Here is an 18,963-nt window from a genome sequence, read left to right as displayed (position 1 = left end):
CTACGCCAGTTTTCGGTCGTGGAAAAACTGCAAACACAAAAGTTGCTATCTGCGGTAAAAAAAAATTCTGCTGCAAACGTATAATTTACGCCAGAACAGCGCATCAATTATGCCGCAGATTTACGCCAGCTCATGACTGGTGTAGATTACACTTTCTGTAATAAATTAGGTGCATTTTACGCCAAATTTCTTTATGTTAAGATTATGTTTAATAAGCGCCACACGCAATTAGTTCATGGCAATTTATACAAGGGACACCTGACCGACATCTACTGAGATCTGCATACCTTAAGTCTTGAACACTTTCTCCAAGTTTTTCCAGGAGGAATTTGATATCCTCAACTATATCTTCATCATCATATTTCTGCTGCTCCAAGTTTTCCAGTTGCTTCAGAACTTTGCACTGGATCATGGCCAGGGCATATTCTTGTCGGGTTTCTCTTTCAGTGGATTTTTCCAGCAGATTCTGTAGCGAAAAAAACCCAATATAATTTTTTAATCTGGCATCAATAGGCCCTGATGTGACACACAATCATATTCTGAATTCTCAGATGGTCATAAATAGAATAACATTCACTTGTACGGTACAGAAGTTCTTGTCTCATGACGACAACCCATTTTTAAACAGATCTCCTCCCTAAGGGTATGTTCACACGAGGTCATTACGTCCGTAATTGACGGACGTATTTCGGCCGCAAGTACCGGACCGAACACAGTGCAGGGAGCCGGGCTCCTAGCATCATACTTATGTACAACGCTAGGAGTCCCTGCCTCTCCGGGGAACTACTGTCCCGTACTGAAAACATGATTACAGTACGGGACAGTTGTCCGGCAGCGAGGCAGGGACTCCTAGCGTCGTACATAACTATGATACTAGGAGCCCGGCTCCCTGCAGTGTGTTCGGTCCGGTACTTGCGGCAGAAATACGTCCGTCAATTACGGACATAATGACCTCGTGTGAACATACCCTAACTAATAGTGCGGAGTCTCGAGCAGAGAACCTGTCTCCACGATGTCCATATGCCCTAGTAAGTGAGACGAGACAGAATCTCCTATTAGGCCCTGTTCAAACAGAGTTTTTTTGCAGGCAGAAAATGAAGTTTTTTTTATGTGGTTTTGCACCACGGGCGTTTTTTGCCGGGTTTTTCGCGCTTTTTTTTTTATATACATATTTCAACAGGCAAAAGGGAAAAAACGCAAGCGTTTTTTTTGCCACAAAACGGGTCAAACGCTGCGGCTGTGCGCGGCGTCTTTTTCCGTCTCCCATTGATGTCAATGGGGGTTTGAGGCAGAAAACGCCTCAAGATAGGGGATGTCGGTTTTTTTTTTCCCGCAAGCTTTTCTTTCTTCGCTCGCGGAAAAATGGCTACACCTCCCATTAAAAATCAATGAGAGGCCATTTTGGCCGTTTTTTGCCGCGGCTCTGGCGGCAAAAAACGCGTAAAAAAAACAAAAAAAACTCAGTGTTTGTTTTGTTAAGTATTCTTCTTCTGGTCTTGTCAAACTCTACATATTGAAGTTGTATGCCGAAACAAGTGCTGGGTTGAAGAAATTTCACTGTAGTAAAAACATCTTGTGGGATTTGGTGAAGATGAAGTGATAAATGAAAACTTTTTTTTTTAATGAATCTTTTTATTTAAAAAAAATAAAAATAAAAAATAATCTACTGTAAATACAAAACCACTTCAACAATATCAGATTTCAAGCCATGTCTACTATAAGCGAAAAAGGTACATATTTATCTTTCTGTATATGCAAACAAACTAACATTTTAACTACGCCAACACTCAAAGATTTGTAATTTCCCTACCAGGGTTCTTCCTGAAGTCACATATTTCTAAAGAGATCTAATTAACAAATTTCTTCCAAATTAATACTTGGAAAATTTTTGGCCAGCCAACTTTTGCCAATACAGTATTTTGTGATATATAATAAATTCATAAGCATAGTGATCTGCCAAGTACACAGAGAGAATTCCCACAGCCCCAAACAAACAGGAAGATCATAAATCGAGGTGATATGTTCTAGAACTTTTTGCCAAAAACGGAACAACTTTGGGCAGCGCCACAAGAGGTGAACTAGACCTACATCTTGTTCTCCACATTTAGGGCAGATTGAAGAGTCACGTTTACCAATTTGATACAAAAAGTTTGGAGTCTAGTATATGCTGTGTAATATTTTATATGGTACCAAATTATATGAAGCGCTCAGCCTGGACCTAGCTAGAGGAGTCCAAATTTCATCCCATTGTGTTTTAGAGATATAGTGCCCAAATCCCTAGACCATTTTAATCTTTTATCCTCAAGTAAGTCACTGTTTAAAGTGACAGTCCTAAGTTTTTTATAATTTTTTCATAAACACCCCTTTCTAGTTTTTGTGGTTTCCAAAAAGTAGGAAAATGTCCAATTATCCACTACAAACAAATCCAACTCCTCTTCATATAATGCAAGATGTAGCTAGAGATATTTAAATTCATCCATATGGCCAGTCCGTGCATATAAATCCTTTAAAGGGAACCCGTCACCAGCATTTCACCTATTGAACTTTACCTATCCCTCACTGGTCGCTGCTATCAAAAGTTAATTGCCGTTATCCCCTCTGCTAAGCTCCTCCTCCTGTAAATAACGGTCTGCAAACAGTTTGCGCCTTTTATCGTAATAATCCGCTGTCCCGTTGTACGCACATACCAGAATAGGACATCAATGAGCAAGCTCAGGATTTTGTGTGGCGAGGAGCGGTCAATCAAAAGTAAGGAGGCGGGGTTAACTCGGAAAGACTTGAGAAATTAAGATTTAACTCTTTTCAAACGAAGATTTGACTCTTTTATGCTCATTAGCATACGGTGCGGGTACACTAAAAAGCTGAATACTAAAGCTACAGAGCCGACTAAGAAGACAATTCTAGGTTATATAGAAATGATTTTTCACCCACTACCACCAGGTATTGCTGGTTTAATAGGTGAAATGCTGGTGACAGGTTCCCTTTAAGTGATTAAAACTAATGATTTTAGTTATCCAATAATTGGGATAAGTTAGTGATGCCTTTTTTTTTTTTAACCCAAAAAGGTAGGTGTCGTCAGTTTCCGGACTTCTTCTTATACCATAGAAGAGAAAATTTTGTAGATTTCACCTTCTACTTCTTAAATGTTACCCAAACCTTGTGCAACATTCTACCACTTGAGAACTCACAATCCTGCAATGATCCAGAGTCAAGCAATTCATAAACATCAACATAACTCCACTTTGACCATAGATCAACAAAGTATATATTAAGAATATTATTTCTTCAGTCAACCAAATATTGCATTTGAGAAGAAAAAAAAAAAAAAATTAGGCGATTCCATTCCTCCCTGTTCCCTGGGTAAATATAGAATCGATTAATCCTGGGTTTTTTACCATCCCAAAAAAAAGTCCAATATCAGAGTCAAGTGACCCAAACCAAGCTTTTGCAATCATTACAGGACAATTGATAAGACTATAAAAGTATTTTAGACGAAATAATAATATTAACCAACGCAATCTGATCAGACAGGGAAAAATGGAATCTCCTCCAATTCTTCAAGCTTGCCCGTACATATAACAGGATAGGGGAAAGGTTAAGTTCCAAATACTCCTTAGCCCTACCGGAAATCACAATACCCAGATATTTAAAAGAATTAGAGTGGGTACCACTGCCAACCTAATTGCTTGTTATCTAGCGATAGCAAATAAGACTTGCCCCAATTTCTTATCAGACCGGAAAACCCACCAAACTTGTTTACTATCTCCATAATAACTGGGTAAAAAAAGATACATTATCCAGAAAAAGCATAATGTCATCCGCATACAAGGATATTTTATTCTTGCTGCCCCCCAGTCCAAATCCAATTACTCTATCATCACCTCTGACTGCAATAGCCAGAGGCGCGATAAAAAAAAGCAAACAGTAGCAGTGATAGAGGGCATCCCTCTCATTTCCCACTCACCAAAATTGTCCGATGTGTGATTATTCACCAGGACTTGGGCGTTCGGGTGGGAATATAACAGTTTAACCCAATCTATAAAAAGGTATCCCCAAAACCAAAGGCCTTCATCTCCAACCCACACCCACCTTACCTGAAGCATCACCTTCATCCATCGCCAAGGAACGCACTGAAGTCCCTCCTCCCAGTCAGAGAGATATAGAGAAGATGGATCCACAGCCGACAGCATTCACTCGAGTGCCCGTATTGTGAGTACATGTTCTCTAGGTAACGGACATTACCGCCCCTAATTAAGGATGCGACGGCCAACCATTGGTCGTAATGTACATTATTCCTCGCAAATCAGTCCAACATAGTAGTGCCGCAAAAACTAGCACTGCAATGTTGTCCGTAGCTGGTATATACAGAGTCAGGACAAGGTGTCCCAACCTGTTGTAGTGTGGTGCTCGAGTGCATATAGATCCGATGAATGAAGTATGGGCTAAGTGTAAAATGATGGCGAAAATAAAGGCCGTATAAACATTAGTTAACCCCTTCCTCCATCCTACACTAAATGTGATTTTATAAGAGCACTGGTTTTAGGAACTTAGTTTAGTTCCTAAAAAAAATTATTGTGATCCTGTGATTATCGTATTTAGGAAATTTTAGGGGCAAAATGTAGACAATCTTTGAAATTATTTCTATAAAACAAATTACGACTGTTTAATGCAAGGAGAAGGATGTTCAATATTTAGTTTTGGTTCAAATGAAACATGTATAAGCCAATTGTTCATTCAAACCGTTTGGCACGATTATCCTCATTCTAAAAATCCATCTGGATTCTTTTTGTAGTAATAGCCTATCAATTTCACCTCCCCTGATTGACTGTTGTGATGATTCCACGGCGGTAAATTTTAAGCACTTCGTGTCTCCCCCATGTTCCAAATGAACGTGGCAGGATACAGGTCTATCCCTTTTGTGTGCAACATCGCCCAGATGTTCGAGGATTCTCTTTCTCCATTCTCTGGTCGTTTTTCCAATGTAATCTAGGGCGCAGGGACAGGTGATTTTGTAGACAATATTTTTCGAACTACAGTTAAGGAAATCTTTTATAGGATAATTAATACCGGTATATGCGCTTTCAAACGTTTATTTTTTATTTTTACAGACCCGCATGCTTTGCAATGTCCGCATCTAAAGCAACCTTTGATCTTCCTATCTTACCAACATCCCTGTTTTTTTAGGGTCATAAGATGACTATGCATGACTCGGTCACCTATGCTCTTACCCCTCCTGTATGTTACTTGTGCCTTAGGGGTTACAACTTCTCTTATGTCATTATCTATTGGGAGGATACTCCAATGTTTGCTCAAGATCTCTTTGACCATTTTATCTGCCATGTCAAAGCTTCCTATTAACCGTATGAGTGGGTTCGTAATTTCTCGTTTCTTTGGGATAAGTAATGTTTCTCTTTTTTGTGTGCATGCATAATTATATGCCTCTCTTAGGATTTTTGGTGGATACCCTCTATCTAGGAATCTAGATTCCAAATCTTTAGCTTTTTTTCCCCAAAACTCTTGCATATTTGAACAATTTCTCCTAAGACAGAGATATTGACCTTTAGGTATGCCTCTTGAGGGGAACTGGATGACAACTTTCCTATCTCAGTAGGCTATTAGTAGAGGTAGGTTTCCTGTAAATAGTTATTTTAAATTTATCATTTCCCTCTATGGATAGTAAAACATCAAAGTAAGGGAGAGTACGAGGATGTGTGTCAGAGGTAAATTTCAAACCGACAGTGTTGAGATTTAGAGAGTCGCTACATATCTGTCAAATTGATCAATTGATCCTGTAACACAAGACAAAGAGGTTATCAATATAGCGTGCCCACATTGAGACCGGTAGGTTCAATGAGTATCGTTCATCATTGAAGCCCAATGTTTCTTCCCACCAGCCCAAGAACAAGTTGGCGTACGTAGGTGCACAGGAGTTGCCCATGGCAGTGCCCCTGAGCTGGTGGTATATACAGACGTTGAATGAGAAATAATTCCTTGTAAGAACAAACTCTAGTAGTTTCAATGTGAGCGCGTTATGTGCCCTGAACTGTATCCCTCTGGTATTGAGAAAGTGGCACACTGCTGTGATGCCCATATCGTGGGGAAATAAGGAATACAGTGCTTCCACATCTATACTGCATAGAATAGCATTTCGTTCCATAGGTAAATCGTCAATCTTGGCAAGAAGATCCATTGTATATAAAAGGTTCAATATTATATACAATGGATCTTGTATATAAAAAGGTAAAGTCTCCACGAAATTCCTAAGAACTTTATCAATGTAAAGCCTCACATTCTGTGTCAGACCTGCAATACCGGACACAATTGGTCGCCCTTTAAGGGGTTCGGTATCCTTATGTATTTTAGGGAGGGCATAAAATGTGGGGGTCTGTGGTCTCTCCTCTGCCATGAACTTGTATTCGTGCTCGTCAATTAAATTTTCTTCAGCTTCTTCCAAAATGTCAAAGTTTGGTTTTAAAATTTGCTTGTTGGATACTCTCTGAAAATGTCATAACTTCTCGGATCATCGAAGATGTTGTAACGCATTTCAATGTATTTATTTCTTCCAAGAACCACCACATTTCCCCCCTTATTCGATGATTTAATTATGATGTTATCTCTTTCAAGGGAAAACAGCGAGTTGTTCTCTCTCCGGCTTAAATTGACCATTTTCGCTGGTATGTTGATTTTCATTAAGTCTGTGGTTACTAGGTCCTGGAATACATGGATTACGGAAGTTTCTCCAAAGGGGGGCATTTTATTACCTTCAATTTACATTTTGTAAATGGACCTGTACCTCTCGCCTTCTCATTGGAGGTTAAGAATTATGCCAGGTCTCTCACATGTGGAAGTTCAATTGCTCTCACTCCCAGCTCTTGGTATTCCTTTTTATCTTTAATTTTCTATAATTTATGACATTTTAATTTTCTTGTAAAGAGAGGAGTATCTTTAATTCAGTTGAAGGTGTCAAAACCGGTGGTGGGTACAAACGATAAACCTCTTCTGAGTGCTGAAATTTCCATATCGGTTAATACTCTTTCAGACAGGCTTATCACCGTTAATTCTGTATTTTTCCACTTTGATTGTTGAATTTGTTGTGTAGCTGGTATGGCGCTCTTTGACCCTCTCTTTCTAAAAAAGGAATTGTTTCTGCATTGGAGCCAAAGCTTTGGCCATTGCCTTGTTGAGTCACAATACATGGATTTTGTGATGTTTCCCATCTTTTTTGGGGGTTTCTTCCCCTTGAGAGGCCCCGTCCCCTGATGCATCTGGAGGGATTTTCCCGCTTTTTCCACTACGATTCGATTTTGATAGTTTGTTTCCTGGTCGGTATAATCGGTGTCGTACGAGGACTGATCTGTTTCACTTCTTATTCTTCCCTTCTTGGTTTCACAGGAATAAGCTTTGTTATCTCTGAAGTCCTGGAGGTCCCGAATAAATTGGTTCGGTTTCCTCTCTGTCAGGTTATACTGAAATTTTTCAAAGCTGGTTTGTAGTGCGAGCTCCTTAGTGGCATATTCTGGGTCAGTTTTGAATTTTAGGATCACATCAATTTGTTCTTTAAACTTTTTAGATGCCACATCTAGAACTCGTCTTTCCTCATCCAATAGAATCTGTATAAATCTCAGGGAACTATTGGTAGCCTCCGTTTCCCATTTGCGTATCAACTCGGGGGTTTGGAACCTTGTTGCAGGTGTGAGCATTATCCTCAGTCCTCTTGGGACTATGTTTTTCTTAAAAAAATTCTTGACATTTTGTACTTCCCACCACGAGATTGCCTTTTCTCTAGAACACCTATTCAACTCGCCAAAGGTAGATTTTAACGAGAGTATATACTTTTTCTGCACAGATTCTCTCTCAGAAAACACCTCCTTTGCTTGGTTCAGCCATGCCTCCGTGTTAGAGGTATTTGTAATAAAATTTGCCATGTCCTCAAAAAATTCATCAAATGTATTTTGATGGTGTGGTTAACCTCCAATGAGAAGGCGAGAGGTACAGGTCCGTTTACAAAATGTAAATGGAAGAATAAAAAAAATGTCCCCCATTGGAGAAACTTCCGTAATCTATGTATTCCAGGGCCTAGTAACCACAGACTTAATGAAAATCAACATACCATCGAAAATGGTCAATCTAAGCAGGAGCGAGAACACGCGCTGTTTTCCCTTGAAAGAACTAATAACATCATTATTAAATCTTCGGATAAGGGGGGGAAATGTGGTGGTTCTTGGAAGAAAAAAAAAAAAAAAAAAGAGATGTTGAAATGTGTTACAGCATCTTGAATGATCCGACAAGTTATGAAATTTTCAGGAGGGGATCCAACAAGCAAATTTAAAAAACAGAACTTTTCGACATTTTGAAAGAAGCTAAAGAAGAGAATTTAATTGACGAGCACGAATACAAGTTCATGGCAGTGGAGAGACCCCAGAACCCCACATTTTATGCCCTCCCTAAAATACATCAGGGTGCCGAACGTCTTAAAGGGCGCCCAATCGTGTCCGGTATTGCAGGTCTGACACAGAATGTGGGGATTTACATTGATAAAGCTCTCAGGAATTTCGTGGAGACTTTACCTTCATAAAAAAGGGACACAATGGATCTTCTTGCCAAGATTGACGATTTACTTATGGAACGAAATGCTATTCTATGCAGTAAAGATGTGGAAGCACTGTATTCCTCGATTCCCCACGATATGGGCATCACAGCAGTGCGCCACTTTCTCAATACCAGAGGGATACAGTTCAGGGCACATAGCGCGCTCACATTGAAACTGCTAGAGTTCATTCTTACATGGAATTATTTCCTATTCAATGGCCGTGTATACCACCAGCTCAGGGGGACTGCCATGGGCAACTCCTGTGCACCTACGTACGCCAACTTGTTCCTGGGCTGGTGGGAATAAACATTGGACTTCATTGATGAATGATACTCATTGAACCTACCGGTCTCAATGTGGGCGCGCTATATTGATGACATCTTTGTCTTGTGGACAGGATCAACTGATCAATTTGACAGATATGTAGCGACTCTAAATCTGAACACTGTCTGTTTGAAATTTACCTCTGAAATACATCCTTGTACTCCCCCTTTCTTGGATGTTTTAATATCCATAGAGGGAAATGATAAATTAAAAACAACTATTTACAGGAAACCTACCTCTACTAATAGCCTCCTGAGATGGGAAAATGTTCATCCAGTTCCCCTCAAAAGAGGCATACCTAAAGGACAATATCTCCGTCTTAGGAGAAATTGTTCAAATATGCAAGAGTTTCGAGGGAAAAAAACCTAAATATTTGGAATCTAGATTCCTAGACATAGGGTATTCACCAAAAATCCTAATAGAGGCATATAATTATGCACCACACAAAAATGAGAAACATTACTTATCCCAAAGAAACGAGAAATTACGAACCCACTCATACGGTTAATAGGAACCTTTGACATGGCAGATAAAATGGTCAAAGAGGTCTTGAGCAAACATTGGAGTATCCTCCAAATGGATAATGACATAAGAGAAGTTGTAACCTCTAAGGCACAAATAACATACAGGAAGGGTAAGATCATAGGTGACCGAGTCATGCATAGTCATCTTATGACCCTAAAAAACAGGGATGTTGGTTAGATAGGAAGATCAAAGGTTGCTTTAGATGCGGACATTGCAAAGCATGCGGGTCTGTAAAAATGAAAAAAATAATAATTTGAAAGCACATATACCAGCATCAATTATCCTATAATAGATTTCCTTAACTGTAGTTCAAAAAATATGGTCTACAAAATTACTTGTCCTGCGCCCTAGATTACATTGGAAAAACGACCAGAGAATGGAGAAAGAGAATCCTCGAACATCTGGGCGATGTTGCACACAAAAGGGATAGACCTGTATCCCGCCACGTTCATTTGGAACATGGGGGAGACCTGAAGTGCTTAAAATTTACCGCCGTGGAATCATCACAACAGTCAATCAGGGGAGGTGAAATTGATAGGCTATTACTACAAAAAGAATCCAGATGGATTTTTAGAATGAGGATAATCGCGCCAAACGGTTTAAATGAACAATTGGCTTATACATGTTTCATTTGAACCAAAACTAAATATTGAACATCCTTCTCCTTGCATTAAACAGTCGTAATTTGTTTTATAGAAATAATTTCAAAGATTGTCTACTTTTTGCCCCTAAAATGTCCTAAATACGATAATCACAGGATAACAATAATTTATTTTAGGAACTAAACTAAATTCCTAAAATCAGTGCTCTTATAAAATCACATTTAGTGTAGGATGGAGGAAGGGGTTAACTAATGTTTATACGGCCCTTATTTTTCGCCGTCATTTTACACTTAGCCCATACTTCATTCATCGGATCTATATGCACTCGAGCACCACACTACAACAGGTTGGGACACCTTGTCCTGACTCTGTACATACCAGCTACGGACAACATCGCAGTGCTAGTATTTACGGCACTACTATGTTGGACTTATTAGCGAAGAATAATGTAAGTTACGACCAATGGTTGGCCGTCGCGTTATTAATTAGGGACGGTAATGTCCGTTACCTAGAGAACATGTACTCACAATACGGGCACTCGAGTGAATGCCGTTGGCTGTGGATCCATCTTCTCTATATCTCTCTGACTTTGGGAGGAGGGACTTCAGTGAGTTCCTTGGCGATGGATGAAGGTGATGCTTCAGGTAAGGTGGGTGTGCGCAGTGCTGACATACCAATATGTTTATGTTGGCGGGTGTCGAACCGGGAAGATAGCGAATCACTGCCTTCCTAGCTGTACCCACCCGCTACGTCACAGATATGTTTCAGCAGGAAGGATGGGCGGAGCGAATGGATTTAAGAGGACAGGGAATTCCCCGTCACTGACGTCAGATGCCGGAAACAGGCGCCAGCCAGTACAACATAAACAACATGGGCGACCAATCACTTGTTTCCCTTCTTGTACTAAAAACGACAGCTACAAGTAACCTCTGCTAACACAGATGGAATTTGGGCAAAGCTGCCTCTGACCAATCTCCCCAGAGGAATCGCTCGGTCACGAGGAAACGCGTCGGTGGGGGGGGGGGGGATTCATGACGGGAGAGAGACTCCCTGATCCCGCATAGGTTATCCTGCATCTGAATGGGTAGGGAGGGTAGTGACCCTCAAAATCTATGTGCAAAACAGCCAACCATATGAGGATCCTATATGTGAACCCCTCTCCTTAAAAATAACTACAATATCTGCACAACCCACAGCTGGGCGAAATAAATATTTCATAAGCTGCACCAAGCATCTGTATGGATGTTTTTTGTGCCTCATCATCACTTTCGTTGTCGTCAAATTGGCCAGAATTGCCCTTGGCAGCAATAGTCTTGCTATTAGTTATCTTGGATTTATTTTTAACACGAACTGTTGGAGATGAAGCACCCTGATTGCCAGATGAATTAAAATATTTTTACATCTTGTTCTCGTGTTTTAATTCTATCAACTGCCAGCGATAAACCCCCGGATCTTCTATCTTTCTGAGCCGATGATTTTTTTGAAACAGTAGTCCCACAACAGATCAAGTTTCAATATAGCGGTAATACCTTCAGGATTCAATATTACATTAGAGCCTTCAGCGTTCAATATAGCAGTAATACCTCCTGGGTTCAGTATGGAATTTGTGCGTTTGAATTTTACTATGGCAACAGCACCTTCTGGATTCAATGTTAGAAAAGTGCCATCTGGATGCAGTATAGGAGTTGTGCCCTCAAACTTCAATAGAACAATTGTGCCATTCAAGATTCATTATAACCGGTGGGATCAACAAAGTCCAATATCGCAATAGTGTCCCTTAAAGCACATATGTGACTCAGGCAAGGCACCCAAGAAACATGGGACAAAATGAGACACAATGAGGCACAGTAAGGCTCAAGTAGAATATGATTAGATCACATAAGTAATGCACAAATTAAGCACAAAAATGGCACATATAAGGCATGAATTAGGCACAGGTACTTTTGGGGTACAATATTACAATAGCGCCAGTATCTCACTTAAGGCACATATAACACTCAAGCAGGATACCAATAAGGCGCAAAAATAGGGCACAGTCAGGCATGATATATCACAGTAGGTCACAGTGAGACACGAGGCAAACTCAGACAAAAATGAGGTACAATCGAGGCGCAGATGGAGGTGTGAATAGAGCTCAAAAGAAACACCTAGTTCTTGTTTATCCAGTATCACAATTGAGACACACATATAGTGCTCAAGCAAGGCACAGTGAGGTACAATTAAGATACAGATGGGGCACAGATGGATCATGGATAGGCCACGGTTGTTGTAGATGTGGCACAGATGGAGCTCAAGAGAAGGAAAAAAAAAAAAAAACACAGCCGACCTCACTTAGACCAAACGCAAGCCGTTGCTGCTGTAACCACATCAGCTGCCTCGTCTACACACACATGCCTTCCCCTGCATTCCTCCAACAGTAACAGGACTCCTGTGGCTCTAGAATCGAGGCACAAAAAGTAGAGGGTTCTGGGGTATAAATTTCCAGGGACGCCACGGCTCTCTAGAGCACTATAGAGCTCACATCTCCGCTCCACACTCCCCCCTTGCTGCTCCATAGCCTTGGAACATTGTTAGCCATCAGTGGACAAATGTTTAATCGCTGCAATGATCAGGAATGAGCATTCATTCGTATGAGTGCTCGTTCACCAGATTATTGGCATGTGTAAAAAGGGCCTTTAGCCTCTTTATTTAGCATAAACCATATCGCCTTTGAAAGTAAATTGTATTTAAACAGATACTACCACCTAGGTGGCAAGTAGTCGGATACTTGAAATCTATAAAACTCTCCATCTTCATGAAAAGTTTCGATTACAAGAGTTAAATGGTTGTGAAGAAGAAACTGAGGGATTCTACAAAAGTTACGAAGGAAATTTCCAGGGAGGTGGAAGCTTACTTTCAAGGGGTATACTGGATAGGTCAGGAGAACTCCAAAAACAGAATATACCAATCTACAATCTCTACTATCCCAAAGATAAAACAGGAACACACCAAGATATTACAAACCTGTAGCTAGCTAAAACTAGAAATGGAAAAACAAAGCTCAGCTTTCCAAAACATCTAGCAAGACAAGAAGTAGTAAAGAAAGGAATGAGGGAAGGACAATGTCCAAGTGGAGAATCCAATTTTTTGAGTAGAAAAGGCACTTACTGAAATTATTAAATACCACCAGTAAAAAATAAACTTCACAGTGCGCTTATATTCTCACGTGAAGTACCTCATGTAGAGCCTTTTTATTGCCAAAGCTCAGCAGTCTGTTTGTATACTAACAGGAAATGTTATTATTGTCTGCCATGTTAGGCAAGGTTAACATCTGCATCGGAGGTGCGCTATTTAACCCCTTAATGACCAGCCTATTTTAAACCTTAATGACCAAGCCATTTTTTACGTTTTTCCATCGTCGCATTCCAAGAGCTATAACCTTTTTATTTTTGCGTCGATATAGCTGTATAAGGTCTTGTTTTTTGTTTTTAATAGCACCATTTTGGGGGACATTATTTATTGATTAACTTTTATTAACTTCTTTTTGGGGGGGGGGGGGGGAATAGAAAAAAAACCCTGAAATTTCGCCACTCTTTTGCGTCTTAAATCTACGCCGTTTACCGTGTGATATAAATAATCCAATAACTTTATTCAGCGGGTTGTTACAATTGCAACGATACCAAATTTGTATAGTTTTTGTATGTTTTACTACTTTTACACAGTGAAAACGCTTTTTTTCCCAAAATTATTTGTTTTTGGGTCTCCATATTTGAAGAGCCGTAACGGTTTTATTTTTTCGCTGATGCGGTTGTGTGAGGGCTTTTTTTTTGCGGGAAGACTTGTAGTTTTTATTGGTACCATTTTGGAGTAGATGCGACTTTTTGATCACTTATCACATTTTTTTAAAGTCAGGATTCACAGAAACCAGCAATTTTTCCATAGTTTTTTATTACATTTTTTACGGCTTTCACCGTGCGGGTTAAATAATGTAATAGATTTATAGTCGGGGTCGTTACGGACGCGGCGATACCAAATATGTATAACTTTTTTACTTTTGTTTTTTTAATAGTAAAGCATTTTGTAAGGGGAAAAGCTGGGTTTTTAATTTTTTTTTTCACATTTTTTTTAAAATTAACTTCATTAAACTATTTTTTTTACTTTTTTACTAGTCCCACTAGGGGACTTTAATATGCGATTCTCCGATCGCTATTATAATACACTGCAATACTTTTGTATTTGTATTACTGCTTGTCCGTTTAAAACGGACAGGCATCTGCTAGGTCATGCATCCGGCATGATCTAGCAGGCATTCGCTCCAGGCAGACCTGGGGGCCTTTATTAGGCCCCCGGCTGCCATTAGAGACACAGACACTCGGCGATCGTATCGCCGGGTGTCAGTGGGATGAGAGGGAGCTCCCTCCCTCTCTCCAAAACCACTCATATGCGGTGCTCGCTATTGTGCACCGCATCGGAGGGGTTAAACGGGTGAGATCGATACGAATATCGATCTCACACGGCAGAGCAGGGACGCCCCCTGCCCTCCGCTACCTCTGGCAGCTGAGAGCAGGGAGATTTGACGCTCCCTACTCTGTTTACTTTATCCTGATGCAGTGCCGTAAAAAGGCATATGCATCAGAATAAAGCCTGTTAGTGGCCGCCGTTAAAAGGCGTATTGGCGGTCACTAACGGGTTAATTTTGAACGCAGATGCGAACCTAGACTTTGATATAATGGTGTTCGGTCACAGTCACTGTTTACACAAGTCTGTTAGCTCATATTACACTTCCCCCGCAGAGAGAGGGACTGCAAATTTATCAGCGCCAATGCTACTATGATCACCTGACTTTATTAGCCAATGGTTCCCTCTACAGACACAATTACAGCTTGTAATTCCATGTTAAGGAAAGATATTCAAATTATTTCAGCTACATACACTATCTGACCATAAGCACGTGGACACCTGACCATCATACTTATATGAGCTTGTTGTCTATCCCATTTCAAAACCATAGACGTTGGGCCCACTTTTGCAGCTACAACGGCCTTCATTATTCTAGGAAGGCTTTCTACGAGATTTTGGAGTGTGCCTGTGGGAATTTGTGTTTATTCAGCCAAAAGAACATTTGTAAGGTCAGACACTGATTTTGGATGAGAAGGTTTGGTTCAAAATTGGCGTACTAATCAATTGCAAAGGTTTTAAATAGGATGAGGTCAGGGCTCTGTGAAGGCCACTGGAATTGAAAGCTAAAAATGCTCTAAAGTGTAATTGTATGTAGCATTAACATTATTCTTCACTATGAATAAGGGGCCTAGTCCAAACCTTGAAAAAACAAGCCATTGATCATTATTACCACATTTTACAGTAGGCACTATGCATTCTGCTAGGTAGCGTCCTCCTGGCATCCATCAAACCTATATTTATCCATCAATTAAATGTGATTCATTGCGTTAGACAACAGGTTTACACTGCTCCAGAGTCCAGTGACTTCATGCTATGCACCACCATTACAGCCAACGTTTGTCATTGAGAATGGTGATCTTTGGCTTGTGTGCAGCAGATAGACCATGGAAACACTTTTCAAGAAGCTCCTTATGCTCAGTTCTTGTGCGGATGTCACTTCCAGGGGCAGTTTGGAACTCTGTAGTAAGTGATACAGCAGAGGATATGAGAATTTTACGTGCCACGTGATTCAGCACTGGTTGTCTGCGCCCCGAGTTTGCATGGTCTACCGTGGTTGAGCTGATGCTACTCTTAGACATGTCCACATCACAATAACAGCACTTAGTTGACCAGTGCAGATCTAGTAGATCAGAAATTTCACAAACGGACTGGTGGAAAAGGTGGCATCCTAAAACAGTGCCACATTTAATGTTGCTGAGCTTTTCAGTATGACCCATATTACTACCACCAATGAGTAGCCAAGGAGATTGCCTGGCTGTGTACTTTATGTTATGCACCTATCTGCAAAGGTTGTGGCTGAAAAAAATTGAACCTGAGCACTTAGTAGGGGTGTCCACATACTACTGGCCACATAGTCGGCCACATAGTCAGACTCACACACACACACACACACACACACACACACACACAATCTAGCAAGGAGGAAGAAGGGCTGCAGTAGTTCAAGTCTTTCTACTCTGCCCCATAATGAAATGAATGAAGAGTGCAGACTCCAATTGAAGGAGCAAACAACCGGCATAGAATACTAACTTTTTAATTCTAGACTAGAAACTTGAATTTGCACACGGAGATGAATATCCTAAGAGGCTTTTAGGTCTATTACTGGCAGTACACATTAATTGGAAAAAGGTGCAGAACCCAGCAGAGACTTACATATTCCACATAGAATACATTTGTATGCTTCTTTAAAAGAGAGATTATATATATATATATATATATATATATATATATATATATATATATATATTAATTTACGTTGTCCGTTCTCTATGCACGGCAAAACGACTGGACCAATCTGCACCAAATTTGGCACATAAGTAAATCACGCGCTTCCGAAAATTTAGATCGAATTTCAGCTCTCTAGGACCTACCGTTCGACATATTCACGAAAGCAAATAGGACACCACTGGCTTCCACATCAAGGACCTTCATATCACGTCAGATGACCTGTATTAGCCAATAGTACCTCGCAGGTCCTTCATTCTTAGGGTATGTGCACACGAGAAGTGGCTTTTACATCTGAAAAGACAGACTGTTTTCAGGAGAAAACAGCTGCCTCGTTCCAGACGTAAAAGCTCCTCCTCGCATTATGCGAGGCGTCTTTGACTCCCGTAATCTTGAGCTGCTCTTCATTGAATGCAATGAAGAACGGCTCAAATTACGTTGCAAAGAAGTGTCCTGCACTTCTTTGCCGAGGCAGTCAATTTACGCGTCGTCGTTTGACAGCTGTCAAACGACAACGCGTAAATGACAGGTCGTCGGCACAGTACGTCGGCAAACCCATTCAAATGAATGGGCAGATGTTTGCCGACGTAATGTAGCCCTATTTTCAGACGTAAAACGAGGCATAATACGCCTCGTTTACGCCTGAAAATAGGTCGTGTGAACCCAGCCTTAGCCTCACTCACATACACGCAGTTTTAGACCAGGTTTCCATAACAACCAAGCCATTTTCTCTACTCAAACTGTTGCTCGCTGTAAACGAACTGTACCTATACTGGATTTGAGCATTCTCATGAATTGAAGCCCTTTCATACCAGTCATGTCTCCAAAAAGGAACCCTGCACTTAGACGAAAGACTCCTGTGGCAAAGCGCATGGCTGCTGCCCGAGCTGCCAAAATCTCTCATCAGAACCAAGCCCGTGGATTTCAGCATGCTCATAAATTTAACCCCTTTCCGACCAGTCTAGGCTCCAAAAAGGACCCCTGCACTTGGACTTTATTGGATATGTTGGCTTCAGATCAGTAGAAAATTACGTTTTTAACCACACACACACACAAACAACACACAAATAGACCAGTGTGAAGCCGGGGAATTCGGCTGTTCTATATTATAAAAGTGAATGTGTTTGTCGTCCCCTATAGGCATCCAAACGCCTGAACTATTTGACCCCAAATTTGACACATCGGGTGTTCAGGAAGGTTTTCGTATATAAACCCGGCCTCTCTCAGCAACAGATCAGACAGGTGGCTTTCAGAAGCGCAGAGACTCCTACCTGAAACCAGGCCAGTCAGCAAGCTGATAGAGCAAATCATGTTCAGCGGGCTAATGAGTGGCTTTCATGCATGATGCGGTATTCAATTATGATCCATAGTCTATGGCCAACTGGTAATAAAACTGTCAATGTTGTTAATCAACAGGCTCTGTCACAGTCCTATGACTCAATGTCCTACCAGTTTAGCTGTTCGGCATTTAGGAAGATAAAATTGAAATAAAACAGTGTGTAACTGCCGGGGTATATAGGTCTATTAGTGATTCTCCTGTAAAACCAAGAAAATACGAGGGCATGGATTGGCCTCCTGGGCACCCTTGGAACAAATCGAATCAACACACAAATAGACCGACACTTTATACCCGGGCAGCGCCGGGTACGTTTTCTATCTAATATAAAAAAACAAACTCTAATATTTAGCCTTTAACCCCACGTAGATTAACGGGCTGCAGTGCTGGTCCTTGTGCCTGCAGCCCGTTAATCTTAGTGTGCTCCTAACAGCGTACAGAAGAGTTCCCCTATGCCCGGCATCTCCCAGTACGGGCTGCTACCAGCAGCCTTAGTACTTGGGGAAAACATCGGATCAGATCACAGCAGTGATCCCCGCCGATTAACCCCTTAATGCAGCGGTCAATAGCGAATTCCACTAAATTCAGCAAAAAACTTCTGAGGTTAAAATGCTCACTATACCCCTTGATAAATTCCTTGAGTGGTGTAGTTTGCCAAATGGTGTCTTTTTGGGGGTGTTTACACTGTTTTGGCCCCACAAGACCTCTTCAAACCTGACATGGTGCCTAAAACATAACCTAATAAAAAGGAGGCCCCCCAAAATCTAATAGGTCCTATTTTGCTTCTGAGGCTGGTGCTTCAGTCCATTAGCACACTAGGGCCACATGTGGGATATTTCTAAAAACTGCAGTATCTGGGCAATAAATATTGAGTTGCGTTTCCCTGGTAAAAACCATTTCTGTTACTGTAAAAAATAGATTTTCTGACCAAAGGAAAAAAAAAAAAAAAAAAGAAAAGAAATGTATACATTTCCCCTCTACTTTGCTTTAACCCCTTCCCTCTTTAGCCACTTTTGACATTCCTGACCGAGCCTCATTTTTCAAATCTGACATGTGTCACTTTATGTGGTAATAACTCCGGAATGCTTTCACCTATCCAAGCGATTCTGAGATTGTTTTCTCGTGACACATTGGACTTTAAGTTACTGGCAAAATTTGCTCGATATGTTCAGTATTTAATTGTGAAAAACACCAAAATGTAG

At 40.7% G+C, this 18,963-nt stretch overlaps 1 protein-coding gene across 1 annotated transcript in view; it reads right to left on the bottom strand.

Moving 5' to 3' along the window:
• The window catches only part of ATP6V1H (ATPase H+ transporting V1 subunit H), a 140,936-nt gene that overhangs the window by 49,155 nt on the left and 72,818 nt on the right, over positions 1 to 18,963 (bottom strand). The window contains exon 11 of the mRNA XM_075826245.1: positions 288 to 466. Within this exon, the coding sequence (XP_075682360.1) occupies positions 288 to 466 (179 nt within the window). The remainder of the gene's footprint in view (positions 1 to 287; positions 467 to 18,963) is intronic.

This window comes from Rhinoderma darwinii, chromosome 5, assembly GCF_050947455.1.
Source record: "Rhinoderma darwinii isolate aRhiDar2 chromosome 5, aRhiDar2.hap1, whole genome shotgun sequence".
Lineage (NCBI taxonomy): Eukaryota > Metazoa > Chordata > Amphibia > Anura > Rhinodermatidae > Rhinoderma > Rhinoderma darwinii.
This window is presented reverse-complemented; position numbering and strand designations above follow the sequence as displayed.